General features: G+C 38.5%; 1 protein-coding gene across 3 annotated transcripts in view; it reads right to left on the minus strand.

Moving 5' to 3' along the window:
• LOC114475520 (protocadherin-1-like) overlaps window positions 1–21,602 on the minus strand; it is a 122,986-nt gene that overhangs the window by 10,999 nt on the left and 90,385 nt on the right. For 2 of the 3 annotated variants that reach the window (XM_028466401.1, XM_028466400.1), the window contains exon 4: window positions 17,480–17,699. In XM_028466401.1, coding sequence (XP_028322202.1) covers window positions 17,480–17,699 — 220 coding nt within the window. The remainder of the gene's footprint in view (window positions 1–17,479; window positions 17,700–21,602) is intronic. The other variant, XM_028466402.1, reaches the window with a different exon arrangement.

Genomic DNA, 21,602 nt, shown 5'->3' on the forward strand with positions numbered 1-21,602 from the left:
AAATTAGCTATGTTCATGGTTTTTAAAATTATGAATTTTTTTTATAATCTTTGCTGTATAAATATTGGGTTTGTATGTTCCCATGTATCCACTTCCACTAATAATTCTCAGTGCTTGTTTCTGTAAAAAAAAATAAAATAAATAAATCATGGATTTGTGTATAATTTACAGGCAGTACTATACACTTCAATACATTGATTAAGTCAGATAGAGAACAACCAGTGAATTAAACAATATAGACAAAGACTTTTGATTCAGTGACTGCTTTACCTTGTGGAAAACAGCCATCATTTTGGATATTTTAACTTTTATGTAATCTATTTGTGATTTCCATGATAACATATCATCTATCATAACACCCAAAAACGTAATCGCATTTGTTCTTTGTATGAATAATAACGAAGCTTCAATGTCTGAGGCTTTTGGACCAAAAATTATAAATTGAGTTTTACCAATATTAAAGACAACCTGTTAATATCAGACCACTTCCTAATTTCGTTCTCTACAATTTCTAAGCCATGTTTATTCTTTTGTTACGGAGTGTCTTTCTCCAATTCAGCGTTCCCTGCTGCCTCCCCTTGCTTCCTGAGCGGGAGGCGTACCTCGTGTTGACAAAGGCTGCTGATGAGTAGACAACTCGGCCGGAGGCATGTCAGGAGGAGACGCTGTTGATGGTTCAGTGGGTGATGTTACACCTCATGTCAGCTCGCTCGCTATCCACCATTATTGTCTTCCCTGTTCCCTTATTTGACGACTGGCTTTTGTTACAGCTGCATTTGACAAAAAACAAAAACCTTAGCACCTGCTGACAGATCACGCTATGCACCAGCTCTTCCAATTGAGAAGTTGATATCCAGTGTGATATGTCAACCGATGCTAAGCTGTGCCAAACTGTGACAACGTACGCGGTAGAATCCGAAATGTAAAAATGGATTCAGAACGCTGGTGGGAGAAAAAAGGTGCTAAATGATGATGTACTTCCTTTCATGGAAATGTAACTTGTTGGTGCGTGGATGTGTTTGTGAGATGCTTGATACTGAAAAAAAAAAAAAAAGAAAAAAAAAAAGCCTGACATCTCAGCCCACAGCTATTTGCTTGCCTTGCTGACCAATTACGGACTGGAAATTGAAATCTAGACCCTGACAACAAAATATTGATCCATGCCAGCTGCCAATGCAGGGGAAAAAAAAATAAAATACTTAATGAGTAAACAAGAAAACAATTCAGATTTAGCACCATTAACCCCACACTATATTTCATCCTTTCTATATTAAAGTGAAATACGTAGATATGTTCAGGCTTTGCTTCCTCCCCTAAATCTTTCATGAGAGCCAGCAGCATGGAGATAACAAACAACATTACTCTATATGGGATGTTCAAACTGATATTCATTCAGAGAGCGAGAGCTTAGGGGACAGAGTTGGATGCACACAATGAGTTTGAACAGCCTCATTAGACATCACTGCTTTACTCCAAATTTAGCAATTTGCATTTGTTCCTCGGGCCAGTGCAGGTATTTTATTAATGCCGTTACTGTGGGCTGTGCCAGGGTTGATGGTTGAAGAATTGCAACTTGCTGAACTGCTACTTCTTGAACAGAGACTGAGATGATTTGCATGTTTGAAACATTAAAGTAAAGCCGCAAAGATATTGCACAAGATCGTCTGTAATTACAGAGTATTCTCAGGTGACACTATAACAATGTTATTTAGGAGGGGAAAAAAAAAGGAGGAACATAATACCAAGAAGAATATAGCTTCCTTTGTTTTTAGGGGGTAAGCTTCTATTGAAACCTTATATTATAATACCTGCCTTCAAAATTATATTAAGGTCCTGTTTCTTCGATTCTCTCACTTCTGAAACTGGAAACCACTCATTTCCCGCTCAGTTTTCTGTATGATTCAATTAGAATGCTGAAAAGAAATATAGACCAATACCTGTTGTGTAGTGTTAAATGGACCTCTGTAGCCATGTGGTGTTGTGGGCACATTTTTCTTGCTTTTCACCATGTGATTTATTCGAATGTTGGTAGTTTTATGGATAAATTCGAGGAAAAAAATACATATATTAGTTTTGTATAAATCTTTTAAATGAATCACGAGCCCATTTTAGCTGAAACAGATTGACTTTGCTGTGCGTTTGTGTCTTTTAGCACTATGCTGATGCTGGTGGAAATTGTATGTTTTAATCAATAATGGCAGTGCAGCGACAGTAAGTTTGTGAGAACTAAATAGCAAGAATAGTTTGTGAAAAATAATGGAAAATAAAGTCAAAAAAAATTAAACCCAACATTTCATCACCCGAGCCAGTCTCTGATTACTGTGACATTTACTTGAGGAGTCACTTGTCTATTCTTGTCTCGTACCCAAATGTTCTTTCTTCTTTCACTTGTGTGAATGTCTCTTTTTTGCTCTACTCTTTTGAAGTTTTTTTTTTTTTTTTCTCCCATGCTCGAGGCCATTTTAATGGCTCTTTTACATAGCGTGAGCCCCATGGCCTCACTAGCAGGTAAAGGGTGTTTCATTTTTCAAAGCCAAAAGCAATCCTACACATTTAGATGACATGCATCTTCGTTTTTTTTTTTTTTTTTGGTTTTAATCTCATTATTTTTGGCAGATAGAAGAGAAAACAAAATCTATTTTTAACAGCATAAAAGTGTGAAGGTTTTGAAATTTAAACCCCACAATATACAGCTGGAGTCATTGAACCTTATAGGTTGAAATAAATACATTCCCATTGAAATTAATGTTAACATCTACCTATAAAAGCAAGAAAGTTCTGTATGTGTGTGTGTGTTTGTGGAGCAAATATCGCCCCAGCACGGTGTCTGTTCAACCTGAAACTTTGTCAAAGGCTTCCAAATACCAAAAGTGTGTGCATCTGTTATTTTGGAGTAATTTGATGTTACAAAATGTTCAAAATGTTTTAATTTTAGGATTACGGCTCACCCTTGTGCAGAACAAACGATAATCATCGTGGAGCCATGTTGTGGACCCATCTGCTCTCAAAAAAGTTACATTCCTCTGTCTGAAGAACCAGATAGTGTGTGATATGGTCGGCTATTTGCCGTCAGCACAGCCGCCGCCCACAGTCATGGAGACGGAGGAGGAAGTGAAGTCCATTTAAAGGAAGTTTGGGATCACGGGAATAATTTGAAAAAACCATGAAATATTAACTTAAATAACTTTTAGCAGTACAAAAATGTTTTTAATATTGAACTTCTTTTTTAAACCCAAACAAACTGCAACACAGTGACGTCATGAACCAGTGACCCGGAACAGGAAGTAGCGCGCTCAATACGGCGAGAAAGCCGTAGTCATGAAATTAAAATGAATCAGAATCAACTTTATTGGCCAACAGATATGCACAAAAATAAACAAAAAGGCTCCAATAACACACAAAATGACACCAAAAAACATATATTGCAGAATACACCAAACAACAATAAAAATATGAAAATGACTCAAAATACACAAAACATATAAATATTTATACAAAAAATACACAAAATGACAACAGAAATGCACAAAACTGCACCAAAAAGATACAAAAATACACAAAATGACTCCAGAATCACACTACAATGGCAACAAAAACAATAATCATACAAAAAATGTACAAAAACATCACAGAAAGACCCCTTTATAACATTACAGAGTACAGAGTATGTACACCTCTTTGTACATCCAACCTTCAAACACATACACATTTGGCCATAATTGACAACTTTACTTAAGCTCCCACTATAAGAATACATAATACTGTACTAGTAGTAATATAATCAATTGCAAAACTCAGGATCTTTGTCTTTAATTAGCCAAGAAAGCATTTTTTTTTTTGAATCATTTAAAGCTTTTCCCAATACACGACTTTTCCCCCCTCACTATCCTTCCCCCATTGATCTTATTGACACGTAAAACAGATGTCCTCCATAATCCATTTGTTGTTCAACTTCCCCTTTCGATCAATATGTTATCTCTTCGCTAATACTGCCTTTGATCTCATCTGCCTCCAATGCTATTAACCAACAAGCTTTTAGCTGAAAACTATTCCGCACCTGCAGCAGTCTAAACATAAATCAGTAAAGGTGTGTTTCAAAAACTGACATTTTTGTTGTTGTGTTATATTTAGTGCTGTCAAGAGATTTTAAAAAAAAGGAGCAATTAAATAATTATGCTCTGTAATTAATTGATCTAATTAATCTCTTTTTCAATCTCTCCTAAAATTGCTGAGAAAAGCTGTCAACTTCAGGTATTTCCATTGAAATGAATTACATTATGTGGCAGATCTAAAGATTAATATATAACAAAGTGGCTTTAAAAAGTCATTTATTGTTTTTAACAGACTAGAACAGATGCAGGTGTAGACATTAAATTCCGCCTAATTGGAGACTAGTCCAAAGGACTGCTGCCACCTTTAGTTTTGACATCAGGGGGAAATATTGCTGTGTACTTTTGTATCTCCAAATAATATAAAATTCAAATGATATAAAACATCAGGTCCATATTTAGTACTTGTTGCTTTTTCTCTCCTTCAGATAATAATATTCATCCAGTGAGTTTGTTCATTTGTCAGTCATGGACTGAACCCAGTCATCTTGTCCCGTGTGGATTGGGAACACAGCGTGCTCGCAGCATGTTGCAACCAGCACTGCCCGAGTGTCCGTGCTAGCCGCTACATGTTTAACATTAAGGTGGTAATGGAGGCTGCAAAGCTCTAACCTGGCAAGAGTCAGATTGATGTGTAGCCCTCCCTCTATCTAGAGTTCTCCACATTGATCTGTGTCCGTGTCTGGCAAAACCTTTCGGAACCAGGGAGGGACATGAACAGAATGCTTCAAGCTGATTGGGTGAAGTGCCTGTCCACCATGATTTGTTTTGGCCAATCACAAGGCAGAAGCGCTGCTATGGCTACAACAACAACAAGGCTCCGCTGGTGAAAACATACGTTTTTACCGTCCAAAAATGCACAAAGCGCCTCTCGCTGTTGCTCTTTCAAAAAGGAAATGCTGGATTCTTCTAAAACTGAGTTCATAGCAGCTTCCACATGTTCATCCTCCTGTGTCGACATCTTTCTGTTTTGATTCGGAACAATGCTAATAGCGGTAGCCCAGCTAGTTCCTCTCCCCGCAACTCCGCATGCGCCACTTTTACTTTGACTCTTCTGTCTTCGTCACATCCGGATATCCCCCCCTAAACCACAACACTGCCTCATGATTGGTTCGAACCGGTTTGGTCTGCTTACGAAGGGTAAGGGCGGGAGCAGCACAAAATGGATTCTCCTGGTGTTCACAAACACCAGGAGAATCCATTTTGCAGGCAAGGTTAGCAAAGCTCCAATGATAGGCAAACTCTTCCTTGCACAATTTGCAAACAACTTGGTCCAGTGTTTTCATAAGCCAAAATGAAGCATAGCAGTCTCCTGACATGTATTGTAGTCTGTGCATCTGTATTATGGATATACCGGAAACTCTTGAAATGAAAAAGGTTCCGCACTGTTTGGAGTGCCAAAAAAAAGCGATGAACGTAGGGTGACTAGATTTTTTAAACTCAAAACCGGGACAGTAGTTTAACCAAAGAAGACGACAGATCTTGCATATTATTTTATTTGAAATGAAAACAGGCCACATAAATTACAATTTTTATTTCTTCCTTTTGGATTAAATGTATTATTGCAATGGCTGAAATAAATTTAAAGTGGCCATCAGTCCAAAAAAACCTTAAGTTAAGATGAAATTCTTTTGAATAATCAAAAAAAAGCCGTTTTTTTTTTTGGCATGTTGAAGGAGAAAGCATGAGAGGAAGCTAACAAGTAATATTGTCAATGCCATTGACCAATCAGCATCGAGTTGCAAACGCGTGGAACAATTTTGAGCTTTTTAATTGGTTTACATTGAAATCACTATTATGGCAACTGTTGTGAGTTCAGTCCACAGAGATCATGTTTTTTAACCAAAATGCGCTGCTGCTTTCAGGCCATTTCTTAATAAACGGGACAAATGGGACTGAGCTTGTGAAAAACCGGGACAAATTAATGGTTTGGGGGAAATTGAGCACGAGAAAATCGGGACGTCTAGTCACACTTGATTAACAATGTTATTTTTTTTTGTAGATTATTTTTCTGTAATTAATCCCTATTAAATGCATTAAAGTCCCAATCCTAGGTATATTCTTTGATATTTTTTACCTGGAAAACAAGGAGTGGTTAGATTTGGTTGAGCATCCTGTGTAGTTTGGAAGTATTTTAGGCGGGACACATTTTCCTACATGTGCGATACAAAGAGAATGTTAATATTTACGGTTCTTGAATAACAATCACAGGAGTCACATAATGTCCATGCCTAGTATGGACACACGTGTGTAATATCTGATAATCCAACCTTTGAAATCATGTAAGCAGAGCATTGCAGCGGCTAAATAAAGGCCCCGTAGAGGCAGAAGCTTTATTTGACCATTTACTGTAGATAGAGAGGTTGCTGCATGACTGACAATTCTCTATAGCGTCAGCATAGTAAAGCAGTCAGACGGAAAGCTCTGTTTCCAGAATGCTCTCAACAATACATCTCTGTGTTTGGAGCAGGACAATTCAAACTTATAACATGATGGAAAATGAAAATTGCCTTCTTTGTCATAGCGAGGTTATGTAAAATGAATTAATCCACCTCCCATTGTTGATCTACCCCCATCTGTACAGTCTGGAAGGCAATAGCTTTCCCTGACAAAAAGCTACATGAAACCACATGGAATTAAAGAAGAAACTAAACATTTCACTAATATTCAATTTGATCAAGGATTAAACCCCAAAACAGTGCAATAGGGGGAAATCAAGACGGCTTCTTGGGCAATGGTGAGTGTTCTGTTGTTGTTGTTTGGGAGTGATTCATTGCATTTGCCTTCTGGTGTTTGACATACTTTAATATCTTACTTTGTTGTGGTCACAGAAATACGCTTTGATGTTGCAAATGTCCTTTCACGACTAGCCCAACATTTGCTCTATCTGAATTTGATGATAGGACAGGAAGCTTTGATATCACAGGGAGACCATGAGTGAGACCTGCACCTCAGTGTAAACCATGCTTAAAAAAGAGCATTATAAATATTTCACGATATCATTGTTTCATAGAAAGATTGGACATACTAAAATGATATAACAAATCTTATGCACTCAGAAAAAAAACTGGGTCTGAAATAGCTGAGCTTAGTTCGCTGCTAAAAGACGTTCAGCTTTAGCCGTACTTGTCATGTACATTAAGGTCTCTCTTCTGTTATTTGCATTTTGAATATTGCTAATATATCTAAATCTAGCAGCTGTTTGAGTACAATTGAAAAAAAAAAATAATTATACCTCCAATGCATAATGAGAAAACATCAGTCTCCGTTTTTCCTTTAAGGAAAAAGTGTCTTCCTTCACCATCAGTTTTTTTGCACTGCCTGTGGTGGCTCTATGTTTGATGGGTACCTCATCTCCAGGCAAGATACTGTTTCAGGAGACAGCTCATCAAGATGAGTGACAAGTGGTGGGGCCTTGCACATAGCATGACCATCCAAGATAAAGTTGCCCAATGGGAAAATAGAAAATTTCGAATAACTTGTATGAGCAAGAAGGTAGGAACTGCATCAAGATCTTCTCGTCTTTTCGGCAACTTTAAACTTGAACCTAACAATAAATCTGTTTTAACTTCACTGTTCATTCAAAGTTTAATCTTTAATTAAACCAAGATTGAGCGGTCATGCTTGATGGATACTACCAGCATCGTCATGCAATATTCTCTCAGAAGAACTCTCCTGTGGCAGGAGAAGAATAGATTTTGAAACGGGAGCTCATAGAATTACAAATGCACAGCAATGATCAAAACCTTTGTTGGGTTCTAGTAGTTTTTAATAATATAAGTGTAAAACAACAGTTATGACACCTTAGATATGATGATGCTATGGCTTACTTGACAAGTTTAAGACAATAAAAATTGCTTAAACAATGTTAACACAAACTGAAAATGAAGAATTGATTTTCCACTAAGGGAAATAAATGGGATATTAAATCTACTTTTTTGGGCAAGCGATGGAATTTTAAATACTTTGAAGGCAGCTCTTAGTGAGTTTGTGAGATGTGTGGACTGCTGTGAATTTTAAGACGTCTTAAAATAAAAGCTGTTTCATTCCTGTGAGACTCACTAGAAATGAGGAAATGCATGTCTGACCCATACAGTACAATTCCACTCCCTCAAGTACCATCCATCATTGAAGGGCAGAAACACTAGTTAGAGGGAGGTTCACTGACTCCAGGTCCCCATCACACTATGATGGAGAGATGACCCCAGGGGCCTTTCTCTGATGCCGGCTTGAACAGCATGACCAACTGGGGTTGAAGTGGAACTGGCTCCTGGCCAGCACGCCCTCCCAGATGCACAGTGCTCTACCTGCTCCACGAATCACATCTGGGGTGAGGCTGGGTAAGACCCACAGAGAGCCGCAAAGCTCTTCTGTCACATTCTATTTCTGCCTACATAATTATCCTTAAAGTTTTTGACTTGAGTTCCCATGGTCGTGCCAGCGGACGCTAGACTAAAAAGACTGGACTAATTAGGAATTTTCTCTTCATGTGTCTTCATAAACTCAAGCTTTCAAGCCCACATTTTAATACACATTACCACCTCCAAACCTGCTGCTTTAGCATGCTGCTGCCCAGACTCACTGGCATGGTGAAAGAGGGTACTGTACAATTCAATTTTTACGCAGCTCCATCCATTTCTGTTAGAGTAGAACATGAGCACATTGAAAGCTTAGGCATACTGGCTTAGGCGTATTGGCCCATTCATTCATTTTGCAAGCTTAATGCTAACACCAAACATGTTCAGCGGCAACAAGGCGTTAAAAGCACTATTTATGGAAAATAATGTGTGCTGCATTTACTTTTCTTTCTGGCTATAATTCTGAACACATCTTTCCATTTATGTTACAACATGCATGTTGTAAGACTGAGTAGCTTCTTTTTTTTTTTAACAACGCTATGCAAGTATTAGTCCTCTATCTAACCAAAAGTAAAAACCCAAATCATCTTATTTTGAAATGAATCATTTTTATAATTACAAAGACACTGTTAAAGAAAAACAGGAGCAGAGTTGCAATTTCCTTCAAAAAAATATATTATTAGTTATATATTGTCTTTCACAGCAGTGGACACAATGATGAAACCGTAGAGAAATTCCCTGTATAAAGAAATGTGTTATGAAACTTAATGCAACTGGGGAGATTTATTGGGATAATGGCCCTTCTTTCAATTCCGTCTCACATTTCACACATAACTGCAATTCTGTCGCGCAATAAGTCAGTCCACCAAAAAACAATAAGCCAACTCTTTCACAGTTAATGGTCTGCAACACAATAACATGTCCTTCCTGTCAAAAAGCCCTCGTTTTTAATAGGTCTCTCCTGCTTTAAAACAAAAACCTCTAAAGTGTGGGGCCAGAGTTTGGGCCCAGTGTGCTGGTCTCATTGTCAGGAACAACACAGGCGAGAGAACAATTCCAGTTTCAAATTAGGCGAAGTGAAATCCAGACACGTTCGGTAATGTGATGTGGTGACAAATTATCAGTACCACAGAATTTGGCTGCATTGTCCCATGGAGTCATTTTGTATAGTGGCTTTTTGTTTGTGGTGTCAAAGTCTTATCCAGGTTAGAGAGTTTAATTCTGCTCCAATTCGGCTTGTTCAATGACCTATTTGCTTTAAAATAAAACTACGAACAATTGGTGAGTAACAAACAACAGCGGCTCGTGTGAGTACAGCATAATGCACATGTTAGCGTTAGGATTACTCATGACAACTTGCCTCGGGGGAACACTTGTAAAGATTTGTTTTATTTCTTATGCACTATTAGAAGCCTTCACATAATTTCCAGCCACATGACCTGCCTTGATTCTCTGAGTGGCGGTCGTTCCAGCTATTGCTGGCGCGTGCACAATGCTTGTGCAGCCTGGCATTGTCCACTATTCTCAACAGTCCTAACAGGCATAGACACCGAGGAGGCACAATGACATCTGTTTGAGGAAACCCACACCCCTACATCAGCAGGCTGTGCCGGCATTCGGGCATTGGCCCAAGCTAGCACTCAGCAGACCAAACAAGCCCCATTAGGATGACATGCTGCCTTTCAGGTGGTGCACTGTATTCTTGTCAGATTGTCTTTATTTGCTGAACAATTTCCCAACGCTGGGTACATACAAACCGGAATACTCACAGTGTTAAAGCAAAAAACTGTGACATACTGTGTGATACTGATATGGTCGAGCACCAAAACAAAGACAGCCACTGACAGTAGTTCAAACGGAACAAATATATGATGCTACATGCATCATCTGTGAGATCTGAGGCAGTGAAAAATCAGACGGCATCACTAAAGAACCTCATTATCATGCAAATGCAACTTATTCCATTTTATCTCACTCTTCTCAATGGCCCATATGGCCATGAGTACACACTGAGGAACACACAGGAGAACTCACGCCGGGCAGGCGGCCACATCAAAATTCCTCCATCTGTGGTCAACTGAGTTTCAGAGTGTATGTGTGTGCACGTGCATGCTAGTACCTGTTGTCAGTCCACCTGTGTCAAGGCAAGCCCGCAATTCACAGCCAAGACACCTAACCGTTGATCCATGGATAAGTGATTATTGTTTGGGAAGGACCAGACCAGGACATGACTTGACTGTTGGTCAAACTTAAGACTCCTATGAAGGGACACGGTCCCAGATGGGTCATGTGCTATTTAAGTTATGTGACCTGAGGAATACAACTAAAATAAACTTCCTATTGCTTGAGCATTTGTTGAATACAATTCTTGGAGAATACACAGGCGCACACCACTACTTAGCCCTCAGGGCACTCATTGAGCTAGGTACCAAAACAGTACTCTTCATAAAACTGTCGTCACAAATAATTCCCCCCCCCACCCACTTTTTTCATATCAGATCTTTTCAACAACTTGAGACCTAACCCAAGATATAAAGTTTTCATTATAATTTTGTATTTTTTTTTAAAAAACCTCTTTCTGTCCTTTCTGTCATAAAATGCAATTTTCTTTCAATAGGAAGAACACAGAAAACACAAAATATGCATTTAGGCATTATTACTTTTAGAGCTATGAGCATTTATTGAAAAGAAAACCTACACTCTTTCAGCTTAGGTACTAAAACGGTGCCCTTCATAATAGTGTCTTCAAAATGTCGTATATAAATATTTTATTTCCCACGTTTTTCACATTATATCAAGGGTTAGGTCTGAAGTTGTTGAAAAGATGTTGAAAAGTTTTTCATTACATTTTATACATTTGATATATTTTGTGCCCTTTTCATCATAAACAATTGTTCTAAATCCAAAAATAAGATGCATTTTGTATTTTGAAGGGAGATGCCTAGATTTTATACATTTTATATCTCCTGTTCTTTACATCTCGCAATTAAAATTGATCATAGAAATATGAACATGATATCAAAAAAAAAAAAAAAAAACTCCTGGCCAAGGTTCATACAATTAGGCTTTAAACTGAATGAGATATTGAAGCAGAAGGTACATGTTTGGGCCCCAAGGGTTAGAAGAGTTTTAGAAGCCAAGCTATGAAATAAAGAAGAAAAGGGATATAAAGTATAAACATGCTTTGGTTATGCTTGATGCGCTTCTACTGAACATAAATATATAATAGTTTCATATAAAGATATATTTTGATGATGGTAAAGCCATTTCATGATATAATTTACCCCCAAAGAATGCACTCAACTATGTAAAAAAACAGAATTGAAACTTTATCAGCATGTCTGACATACAGTTGATGAACCAGGGGAACAGACACTGTCCGGTCATTGGTTTTACTTTAATTCACTGTAGATGGCAAATCACCCCTTCTGACACCAACACACAAGTTAAGCAGTTTTAATGAAGTCAAATGCAATCAATTTGAAAGGAATTACAGAGCTTGGTGATTATGATGAGAGTGTATTAAATTCAGAATAGCACTGTAATCAAAATGATTTAGAGATTCAGGATGGAAGGTACAGCCCTAATCCATCAAAGGAGCAAGTACATGTAAGTAGTTGCACACGACCACACAGAGGTACCCAAATGCACATCTACTGGATTTTTAAAAAGTCAAGTTTCTGATAGAAAATGCATATTGGCAGACAAAAACGATGTGCACTCTAACACGGCCTCAAGGCAAGAATTATTAAAAGTGAGAGGAGTTTAGCAGTTGCTCAGGCATACAAAGAAGGAACTCAGTAACTGATGGCTGTAGATCAGACTGAAGAGTTGTTATTAATGCTGTTTAAAAAAATAAAAATAAAATTTTTAATTAGTTGAGTTTAAAGAAATGAAGATTTTCTTGCATAAAATGTTTATTTGTAAAATAAAGAACTTGTGTTAAATGGTTTAAAGGTTCATATACGTATAGTTTTCTTTGCGGTTTAAATGGTGACACATGATTCTCAACTCCATTTTAGGCCTGTCACTCATTCCTATCTTTTTTTTTTACAACAATGAATAAAACAATGCAGCAGAACAACTTGTCACTATGCCACTCAGGTGCTTTAAAAAATAATTTTCTGTTCAGGTGAGTTCAGGGAGGAATTTTTCATCTTCATTTGATTTTTCTGTCTAATCGGTTATTTGATGTGGGCTCTCTCTTATCACCATGTAGTTGGAATCCCATTTTAATTAGGTCTGTCCTCGGTTAGCTGTTCATCTTTACATCTGCCTCTCCCTATGGGCCCCGCTGCCTCATCAGAGTCTCTTAGCCCCCGTTTTCCTTGTCATAATCTAACATCTCACCCATCTTGTGCCACCTTTTCGAACTTTAATTTCTCCATCTCTGCTCACAATGTTGCTCTCCTGCTGTTGACAACAAAGAAGTGCCAGTCTCACTAAGAGCTGCGTGTACAGACGGGGAAAACACAATAAGCAAGTACAACAATAGATGCAAAAAGAAAATGCACATATTAGACACTAAGTGCAGAGAGGAAACTCACGCAGTAAACTGTAGATTCCTGTGGGTTCCTTGCCTAACAACAGATTACAGATGGGTGGTAAATCTTCCGACTAACCTTTAATCCATTAAACAATTATAGTAGCTGTGTTTCCATTTTTTTTTGCAAAATAAAAGCAGTATGTATAACATTTAGACTTCCATTGAAGATTGTTTTCATAGGCGGAGTTTGAGATTCTTGCCGGGGGGGCAAAAGAAAAAAAATAGAAATAAATATATAGACTGTCTCGTCAACCACAATGTATGTAACATATAAAATAATGCAAAGATGATCAGTAACATAATTGATAATGTAGACGACAAAAAATTTGTGTCAAAGCATCGTTTAATGTTGTCAAATCATGATAAAATCAGGATGGCAGCCGCTTTCTGCTTCATTTTTGCTGCAGTACCATGCATTAACTGCTGGGGGCAGTGTCACTTCACCATTTACATTGTGAAGTAGCATTGCGCAACAGAAGAAGAACCAACCTAAAGCCTCAAAAGTTTGAAACCATTTCACAGAACACTTATACTACACACTTGAGGTAGAACAACAAATTAATTCAGATATGTTTTTGTACAGTCACTTTGTTTCGCTGCAGGAAGATGGACGCTCAAAACCTCCTCATAACGCTCCGCATTCCTTTGTTCTTTGCTGTCTAATGTGTCAGTAATATTTTTCTCAAGTATAATGCTAAGAAATGTCTCAGTCTCCTCCACACGTACGAGAGGTGCTCATGTGATCAGGTACGTCACGTCCTATGATGTGTAATTGCGGAAAAGGCATTTCCATTGCGTTTTTGCAATATAGTGCAACTTCGAAACGTCTGAAAAACGTCATGAAAGCGTAAAAAATCGATTGCGAAGTTCTTATTACGCGATTTAGATTTTGTGCATTTCCAAGGGTAGTATCACAAACTGATACAAGCAAGAATTATTTTTCAACAGAGATGATTAAATAGCAGATGGGAACGTACAGGATCATGTGGGGGAAAAAAAAAAAAAAAAAACAGGTCTTCTATCACATTGCAAAACACTACTAATAATAGAACCTCGTCATCTGCAGTTTTGCTGTGACAGTGACACGTTTTAGCCTTTGATCCACCAATGTTTTGCAACCAGGGAGTGCTAAAGACTGAAATACTTTTCTCTCCCCTTACTGGAAAAGAGTCACAGCACTGATGATGTACAGTCCCGCCGACAGTAGACACATCTGTACCTTTTTTCATTCAGCGTGACAACACAACTGTCAATGCTGATCAGCGTCAAGTCCTCGCAGATACGTCCCGTGTTTATAAGTAGCTCTACAATCCTTACCTTTCTAACCAACACTGTGGGGCGCGCATAAAAGCAGGGCCATCATAACTATGTTATACTGAAAGGTGGCAATAAAGAAAAGAACTAACAGTTCAAATATTAGCATTTAAAAGCGTTCAGCCCAGGGAGGTGTTGTAAAAGCGAAACAGTACAATAAGTGCAAATGCACCATGGAAATCACTTATCGTTGGGTGAGAATAGACAGGTAACGGATTATGTTTGGCAGCATGGGAGAAGAAATTTCTTATTATGATACACAGTTAACAGAATGGAAATGATTGCTTTAACTATAGCTTTTTTTCTTCTTTTTTTTAAACCTAACATGAACCAATGCTGGAAAATTGTTCCATCAACCTGTGAATGGATTGATTTGGTAGCATCTAAATGATAGCACCTGCACACCTAAGCTTCTGTCTGAGCTTCCTCTAACTAAGAAGCTAAAGAAATGCATTCAGTAAACACCGTGTTGTCTGCACCAAGTGTCAAGGTTCAGATTTATTTAGAGGGCACATGTTCCATTAGTTAGGCTTTTTAATTAGCGCTCTCTCATTGAGAGAGAGAGGACCATTAAGGATGTCTGACAGAAGAGCTGCTGATGTTGCGGGACGGACACGCTGCTTACACTGGCCTTTGAGGTGCTCACACACACACACACACACACACACACACGGAGAGAAGAAAGCTGCTTAATATCAAATTCAACTTCACACAGTAAACGACAAACACTACAAGTAGCACATGTCACATGTGCCAAAACAATTTTAATCCTATAAGCAAATGTCTTCATGTCTTCTCAACTTCTTAGTCAGAACCCAAAATTGAGACGTGAACCCCATAATCAGTGGTTTAGAAGATTTTCCCTCATTTTCTTCTCTTTGTGTTTTGTTTTGAAGAGGATACATTTACATTTTGGTGGAAACATTTTTGAATTACGTATTAGTACTCGTTTTTCAGTATTCAATAAAAATTAAAAAAAAAATAAATAAAAAATGACCTTGTCTTTTTCATACACACTTCCAGTTTGAGGAAATAAAACCCTGCTGTCTACTTTCTGTTACTAAGAATCAGTTATTGGCCGGCTTTTAATTTAATGAGAACAAACTGAAAGTTAAATAATTATTGTTTTATTATTTCATGGGTGTATATTTATTTATTTATTTTATTTCAGAAGTGCTGAACAAATGTTGACAAAATCTTAACCGAAGGTAGACCTTACACCAGACATGGGCAACTCGCAGCCCCCAAACAAATCCCCAAAAATTGTAATTCAAGAAGTTGGAAGGAATACAAAGCCCAACATAATACACAAAATAACTCCCAAAACACACAAATCAGCAGCAAAATGCACAAAGTATCCTAAAGCACACAAAACATTCCCAAAAAAAAAACCGCAAAATAACTCATAAAACATTAAATGACAACAAAAACAGACACGGCAAGCACTTAAAGGGGACATATTATACTATTTTTCACCCATCTCCATTTGTTCCAAGAACCCCAAAAACAAGTATTTGATGTGCATTTTCCCAAACTCGCTTGTTTTCCAGAGTTTTAACCCTCTGAAAAGTCACTTTCTAAACAGTTCTAAAAATTGGGCTGGTTAAGGGCCTACTTATGCATATTCGTGAGTGGGCGTGTCTATATATGCTGACTTTCATGCCTTGGTCTTTTACGAGGGAGATTATTGATCGCCAAAGCACTTTTATCGTGCTATCCACACACTGTTGTTTTTGTTTTCAGCCAAAAAACTGCATATTACAAAACACATGGCTATTTAAGCGGCTATTGTTACTGTGAGTCCGTCTCTCCGTGTTCATCTCAGCAGCAGTAGTCATTCAAACTCTCACAGGAGTGTTAAGCTGCTAAGTCACTTTCTCCTCCTCCTCTGCTCTTCTAACTACAGGAATAGTGCATTTAAGGTGATAAGCATTTGTTTTGTCCAACCGCTGCGTCGCATTGTGTGACAAACACATCAGATCAACGATACGAGGCAATTTAACAGGTACCAAAAATTTGTCTGCTCCCTGGTGCTACACCGAACCACAAGACGCGCTGGAAACTGCAAGAGCAGAGTACACCTCCGCATGAAAAAATAGTGCTTACACTACAGTGTATGTTCACCATGGAGGCGCGGCACCGGCAGCAGGCAAGTTCTGTATTTAGTTTTACTGGTAGCCTTCACTCCTTCGCTAGCAAGAAAAACAATGGTGGACTTTTGGAAAAGTTTTCATCAGGTTGGGGGTGAAGTCCATAGGTAGAGATACTAGAAGAGGGGAGGGTATTTTTTTTCCAGATTTCACTTGTGATGTCACAAATGTAGAAAATTTGAAACAAAGCACGTTTCTCTGTGTTGTAAGACTTACACAGACCACAAACAAAGGACTTCATGGATTTATTTCACATTTTATGTGCCGTGTGTACACTCGGGTTACCTCATTTGTTTTCAAAATGACTGCAAAAGTGGATTTTTCAACATATGCCCCCTTTGAACAAACAACACGACTACAAAAACACACAAAACAACAACACATACAGAATAGCTTCAAAGACACAAACTGTTGACAAAATTACACAAAATGACAGGAAAAATACATAAAGCAACAAAATACAGAAAGCAACCCCAAATATGCACAAATCAACAACGAAAATGAAGAAAATGACAGAAAAATACACAAAAATACAACAAGAACACAAAAAAATTACAAAAACACACAGTGACTAAAAACTGACAGAACATAAAGAAAAAATTTCCCCTCTGTATTAATACTCTGATTGGTCATCATTCTAAAAGCTGACATGAATGTTGATAATGTGGCCCTTGGATCAGATGCAATTACATTTTTGTGGCCCCCGCTGTGATAGAGTTGGCCACCTCTGCCTTACGCCATGGAATATGCCATTACATTTTGGAGGGGATCCTGATCAATATACTCATTCTGGATCATTCTGAAACAACAAAAATCCATATTTCTTATCATTGTCGAAGATTCAATAGATTAAATCTGGGTTTTAATTGACTTATCTTCAGGAAATTTGACTCAGTTATGTCCGGTTGGTTCTGTAATTAGCCCACAGAGTTTCATCCAGATTGAATACAACCTAGAATGCATAAAAGGGGTGGGAGGGGGGAAAAAAGACAACAACTGTACCATTTTCTGGGTGCTCGGTTTCACCAATGCTGCCATCGGGTGTGGTCCTTTCATAGTGGTCCTCGGGTAGGGTCAGGGGTCCGATGCGAGGACCAGATGATGACTTGCTGCTGGGAGTTTCAGATTCCTCCAAACCGCTGTCATAGTAGTTGTGTTGAGAAGAATCCTGCAGGTCCTGCACTGGGTTGGTGGTGGAAAAGGTCACTCGCCGATGGGGCTGCTTAAAAAAAGCGGAGAGATGACAAAAAAACATTTAGTCAGCAAAACAGTGGCAAAAATGTAAGCAAACTCATCTTTTGTTGAATGATTCGACAATGAATATATGGTGACTGTTTCCCCTTGGGAGAAGACAAAAGTTTTAAATTTATTTATTTCACAATTAAATCATCAAAACATTTAATCTTATATTTTTTTCAATTAATTTCACATTTTATTTATTATATTATCACATATGTATGAAGGAGATAATGCAACTAATGCAACAAAGGAAGAACTGAACCCACAGCTCTAAAAAACAATCTTTGGGTGTCAGAAATAGAGAGCGCAAAGGAATATTATTGTTGTTATTGTCATAATGAGTCAGACAAATGTCTCATTTTCTCATTCTGTCACTGTTAAATGAATTCTGATGACAGTGATTGGTAGACTAATCAGTAGCCCCACAGAGCCACTTGCTATTTCCATATTTAAACATGTATTTCCTCATAGCTTTTGATGTTTAACTGAGTGAAAAGATAGACAATATTCTAGCTCTTTAGCTGAAAAGGAATCCCAATAAGATCTAAATAAGGTAAACAAAAGGAAATAAACAGAGCACTGGAATTATAGTTCATGACAGCCATTATTTGTGCCAGGAAGAGAGAAGGAGCATTATTAGCATTCTCTGGTTTAGGCAAAGACAAAACTAAGTAAAAAACAAACAAAGAATGAATGAATAAAAGGAAAAGATGGAATTTAAAGTGGCAGTATTATGAAAAAATAACTTTATAATGGTTTCTCTGGATTTAACCCCTCCCTTAGGAGCAGTGGGCAGCCACAGTGTTGCACCAAGGGAGCAGTTAAGGTTAATATAAGGGACTGATCAACATCCCTTAGTGATGGACCAGGGGTATTTGAACTATGAGCCTACGATTACAAGCCTCTTCCCTTAACCACTAGTCCCTTTATCCACAGATAATATATATATATATATATATATATATATATATATATATATATATACATTCAGCATATAGAAAATGCAGTTTAAAGATAATCTGAAGGGCAGCGTGATCGCTCACCATTAGTTCCATTTTTAGTAGCTGTTATACCGCCTCGTATGGCCTCGACATGTTTGTGACCCAATGTGACGCAGCGCTAGGACAAAACAAATGATTATCACCTTACATGGTCTATTCCTGTGGTTAGAAGAAGTGAAGATGACAAGAAAGGGACTTAACACGCCGGTGAGTGTTTGAAACAGCTGACTGACTCCGCTGCTGCTGTGATAAAGACACATCCTAAAGCAGCCTCTTAAATAGCCATGTGTTTTACTGTAATGTGCCGTTTTTTGGCTAAAACAATAACAAGCATGTGTGGATAGCAAAAGAAAACCGCTGTGATCAGCAGTGATGTGGAGCTGACCCGGATCTACCATATGGGCAACCTGGGCACGTGCCCAGGGGCCCTCGGGCATAGAGGGGCCCTCTGCCGGCAGAAATAATAATGGTCCAATCAGAATAAAATAATGGTTGTCTACAAGAAATGGACTCTCGTGATTGTCTCCCTTATATGTCAGTTTGTTGACTTGACAGGTAATGATTGGGAGCGGGTGGCAATGCATTGTGTAGATTGGCTAATGATAATGGTGGGTGGGGCTTAGCAGGTGGTTTCCATAGTTTCCATATATTGTGTATGTAGTGGAAAGTGGCGGAAAATGGACCTCAGCAGCATCAACAAAAAGCCCAGCGGACACGCAAAGCGCAAGAAGAAAAAAGAAAAGGAGGAAAAGGAAGCGACAGCTATAAAAAATGTTATGCCAATTAACAGCTTTTTCAAAAAAGCTAGAATTGAAGAGGAGGGTTTCGAGCTAGCCAGCAGCAATGTTAGCTTGGAAGCGCCTTCTACCAGTGATGCCCAGCCTGAGATAACGGCGGCAACTATCCTTACCAGAGAAAATGAAGCGGCATCTATGAATGAAGAGCAAGCGGAACAAGGTAATTCCTCAATATCTGAAGACCCTGCACTATGGGGATCGCTTACAGAAAGCACCCGCAAGGAAATTTTATTTAAAGGAATCTCAGCCTTTCAAAATCGGGCGGCTAAATATCCTGCTTCACGGAGGGGGAACGACGCAGAGGGAAAGACGCGCTCCCTTACTAATGACGCTCTGACCCGGCGCATTTACAATGGGGAAGCTATTCCACGAGAATGGATTATATATTCACCATCAACGGGAGATATTTTTTGCTTTCCTTGCAAAGTGTTTTCACAATGCAACAATGCATTTATTGCGGGGTTTATAATGGCCATAGAATCTGAGCTGGTGAGGGAGCTGGACTTTGAGGACTTGATTTGCAACTTTGCAAAGAAAAAGACCAGAAAGAAGAACTTCTAAAGGTAAGAACCATTGTGCTTTATGTGAAGTGAGTAGGCCACTATAAACTCTTATGATTGTGCAGATAATACATGTATTTTGCTTATTCTATTATGCTGTTTGCACAACATGTATCTTGCATAATTCATTGTGGTGTGATGCAGAGAGTTATAGTGCTGCATATTTGTTTTTTTGCAGTGTTAAGTTATCCAGCTGACTTGGTGACAGAATCCAACCTGCACTCAGTTGTGTTATGTGATGGCATTGTTATATCTTCAGTCAGTAACATTTGAGAAGTACTGGTGGAGGTTCTGCTTGGGTGCTTTAATGTGAACACTTTATTGTCATAATCCTTAGCCATGCACTGGGCTGTGATGATTTTTTTTATTTCATTGTTGTTGTGTAATTTGTGAGAGAGATGACAGTGCTTGATTTCTCATTCTGGAAAGGCGAGTATATATATATATATATATAAAATAATTGGTGTGAGTATTAGGTTAGAGAAGGGGCCTGGTGAGTCTCAGTGCCCAGGGCCCCTGGTGTTGCTAATCCGGCCTTGATGTGGAGTCTGCGTCTACAGACACGCCCACTCATGCATATGCATGAAGGCCCCAAAACAGCCTGATTTTCGCCTTTTCATAGGGCTAAATTTCCAGAAAACAGGCGAGTTTGGGAAAAAGAAAACCCAAATACTATGTTGTTGGTGTTTTTAGAACAAATGGAGATGTGTGGAAAATAGCATAATACTGGACCTTTAAGGGGTTCAAGAGGATCAGAAACACACCCTCATGATCACAACCATTATCAACTACAATAGCTTGTAAATACAGTTAGGAGACCATTAAATTTCCTCTTCCAAAGATCAGTTTACTAATGGTTTCTCACCACCCAATCAAAGCTGGAAAGATGACTCCTTCTACGGTGCATCGCATCTTTCCTACACAACCCCCACTTCAACCCGCACTAACACCTCTCGTATAAACGTCAGAAAAATACTGATACAGCAGAACAGGCACAGCCACAGTACCGCGACTCAACCCCCCAATCAATACCACGGGATCTGCACTCGCTCTTATTCACACCCCTGCAAACAAACACACGCACAAAATCACTCGAAACATTAGCTTTTTAAGCACATGCAAAGCAGACGCTGAGAAATGCTTTACAAGCCTAGGTGGGCTTCTCTTCCCATTACTGAGCTTCAAAATGGTTCCAGAAAAGCGAGCATCTTTCCTACGAGTCATATTTTACTCACCATAGTGCATCTCAGAGGCTTTCATCTTTATATTCATGATTAGGGTTTTGAAAGCATGCTTTTTCACCTCCAAGTCCTGGCTCTACATCACAACATCAATAAGTATTAGACAGTTTAGAGGGAAAAAAAGACCCCCTTCAGTCATCTTGGTTATTTTAACCGTATAATTCAAGGAAATGCATGTTTGGTCTTAAAAAATATTGCTGCACTGAAAGAAAAATAGTAACAGTTAATGCCTTCCTGAGAGCGATTTCCTCTGTGAGTGCCGGAACAAAAAAAATAAAAGGTGCAGC

This window comes from Gouania willdenowi, chromosome 14 (assembly GCF_900634775.1).
Source record: "Gouania willdenowi chromosome 14, fGouWil2.1, whole genome shotgun sequence".
NCBI lineage: Eukaryota > Metazoa > Chordata > Actinopteri > Blenniiformes > Gobiesocidae > Gouania > Gouania willdenowi.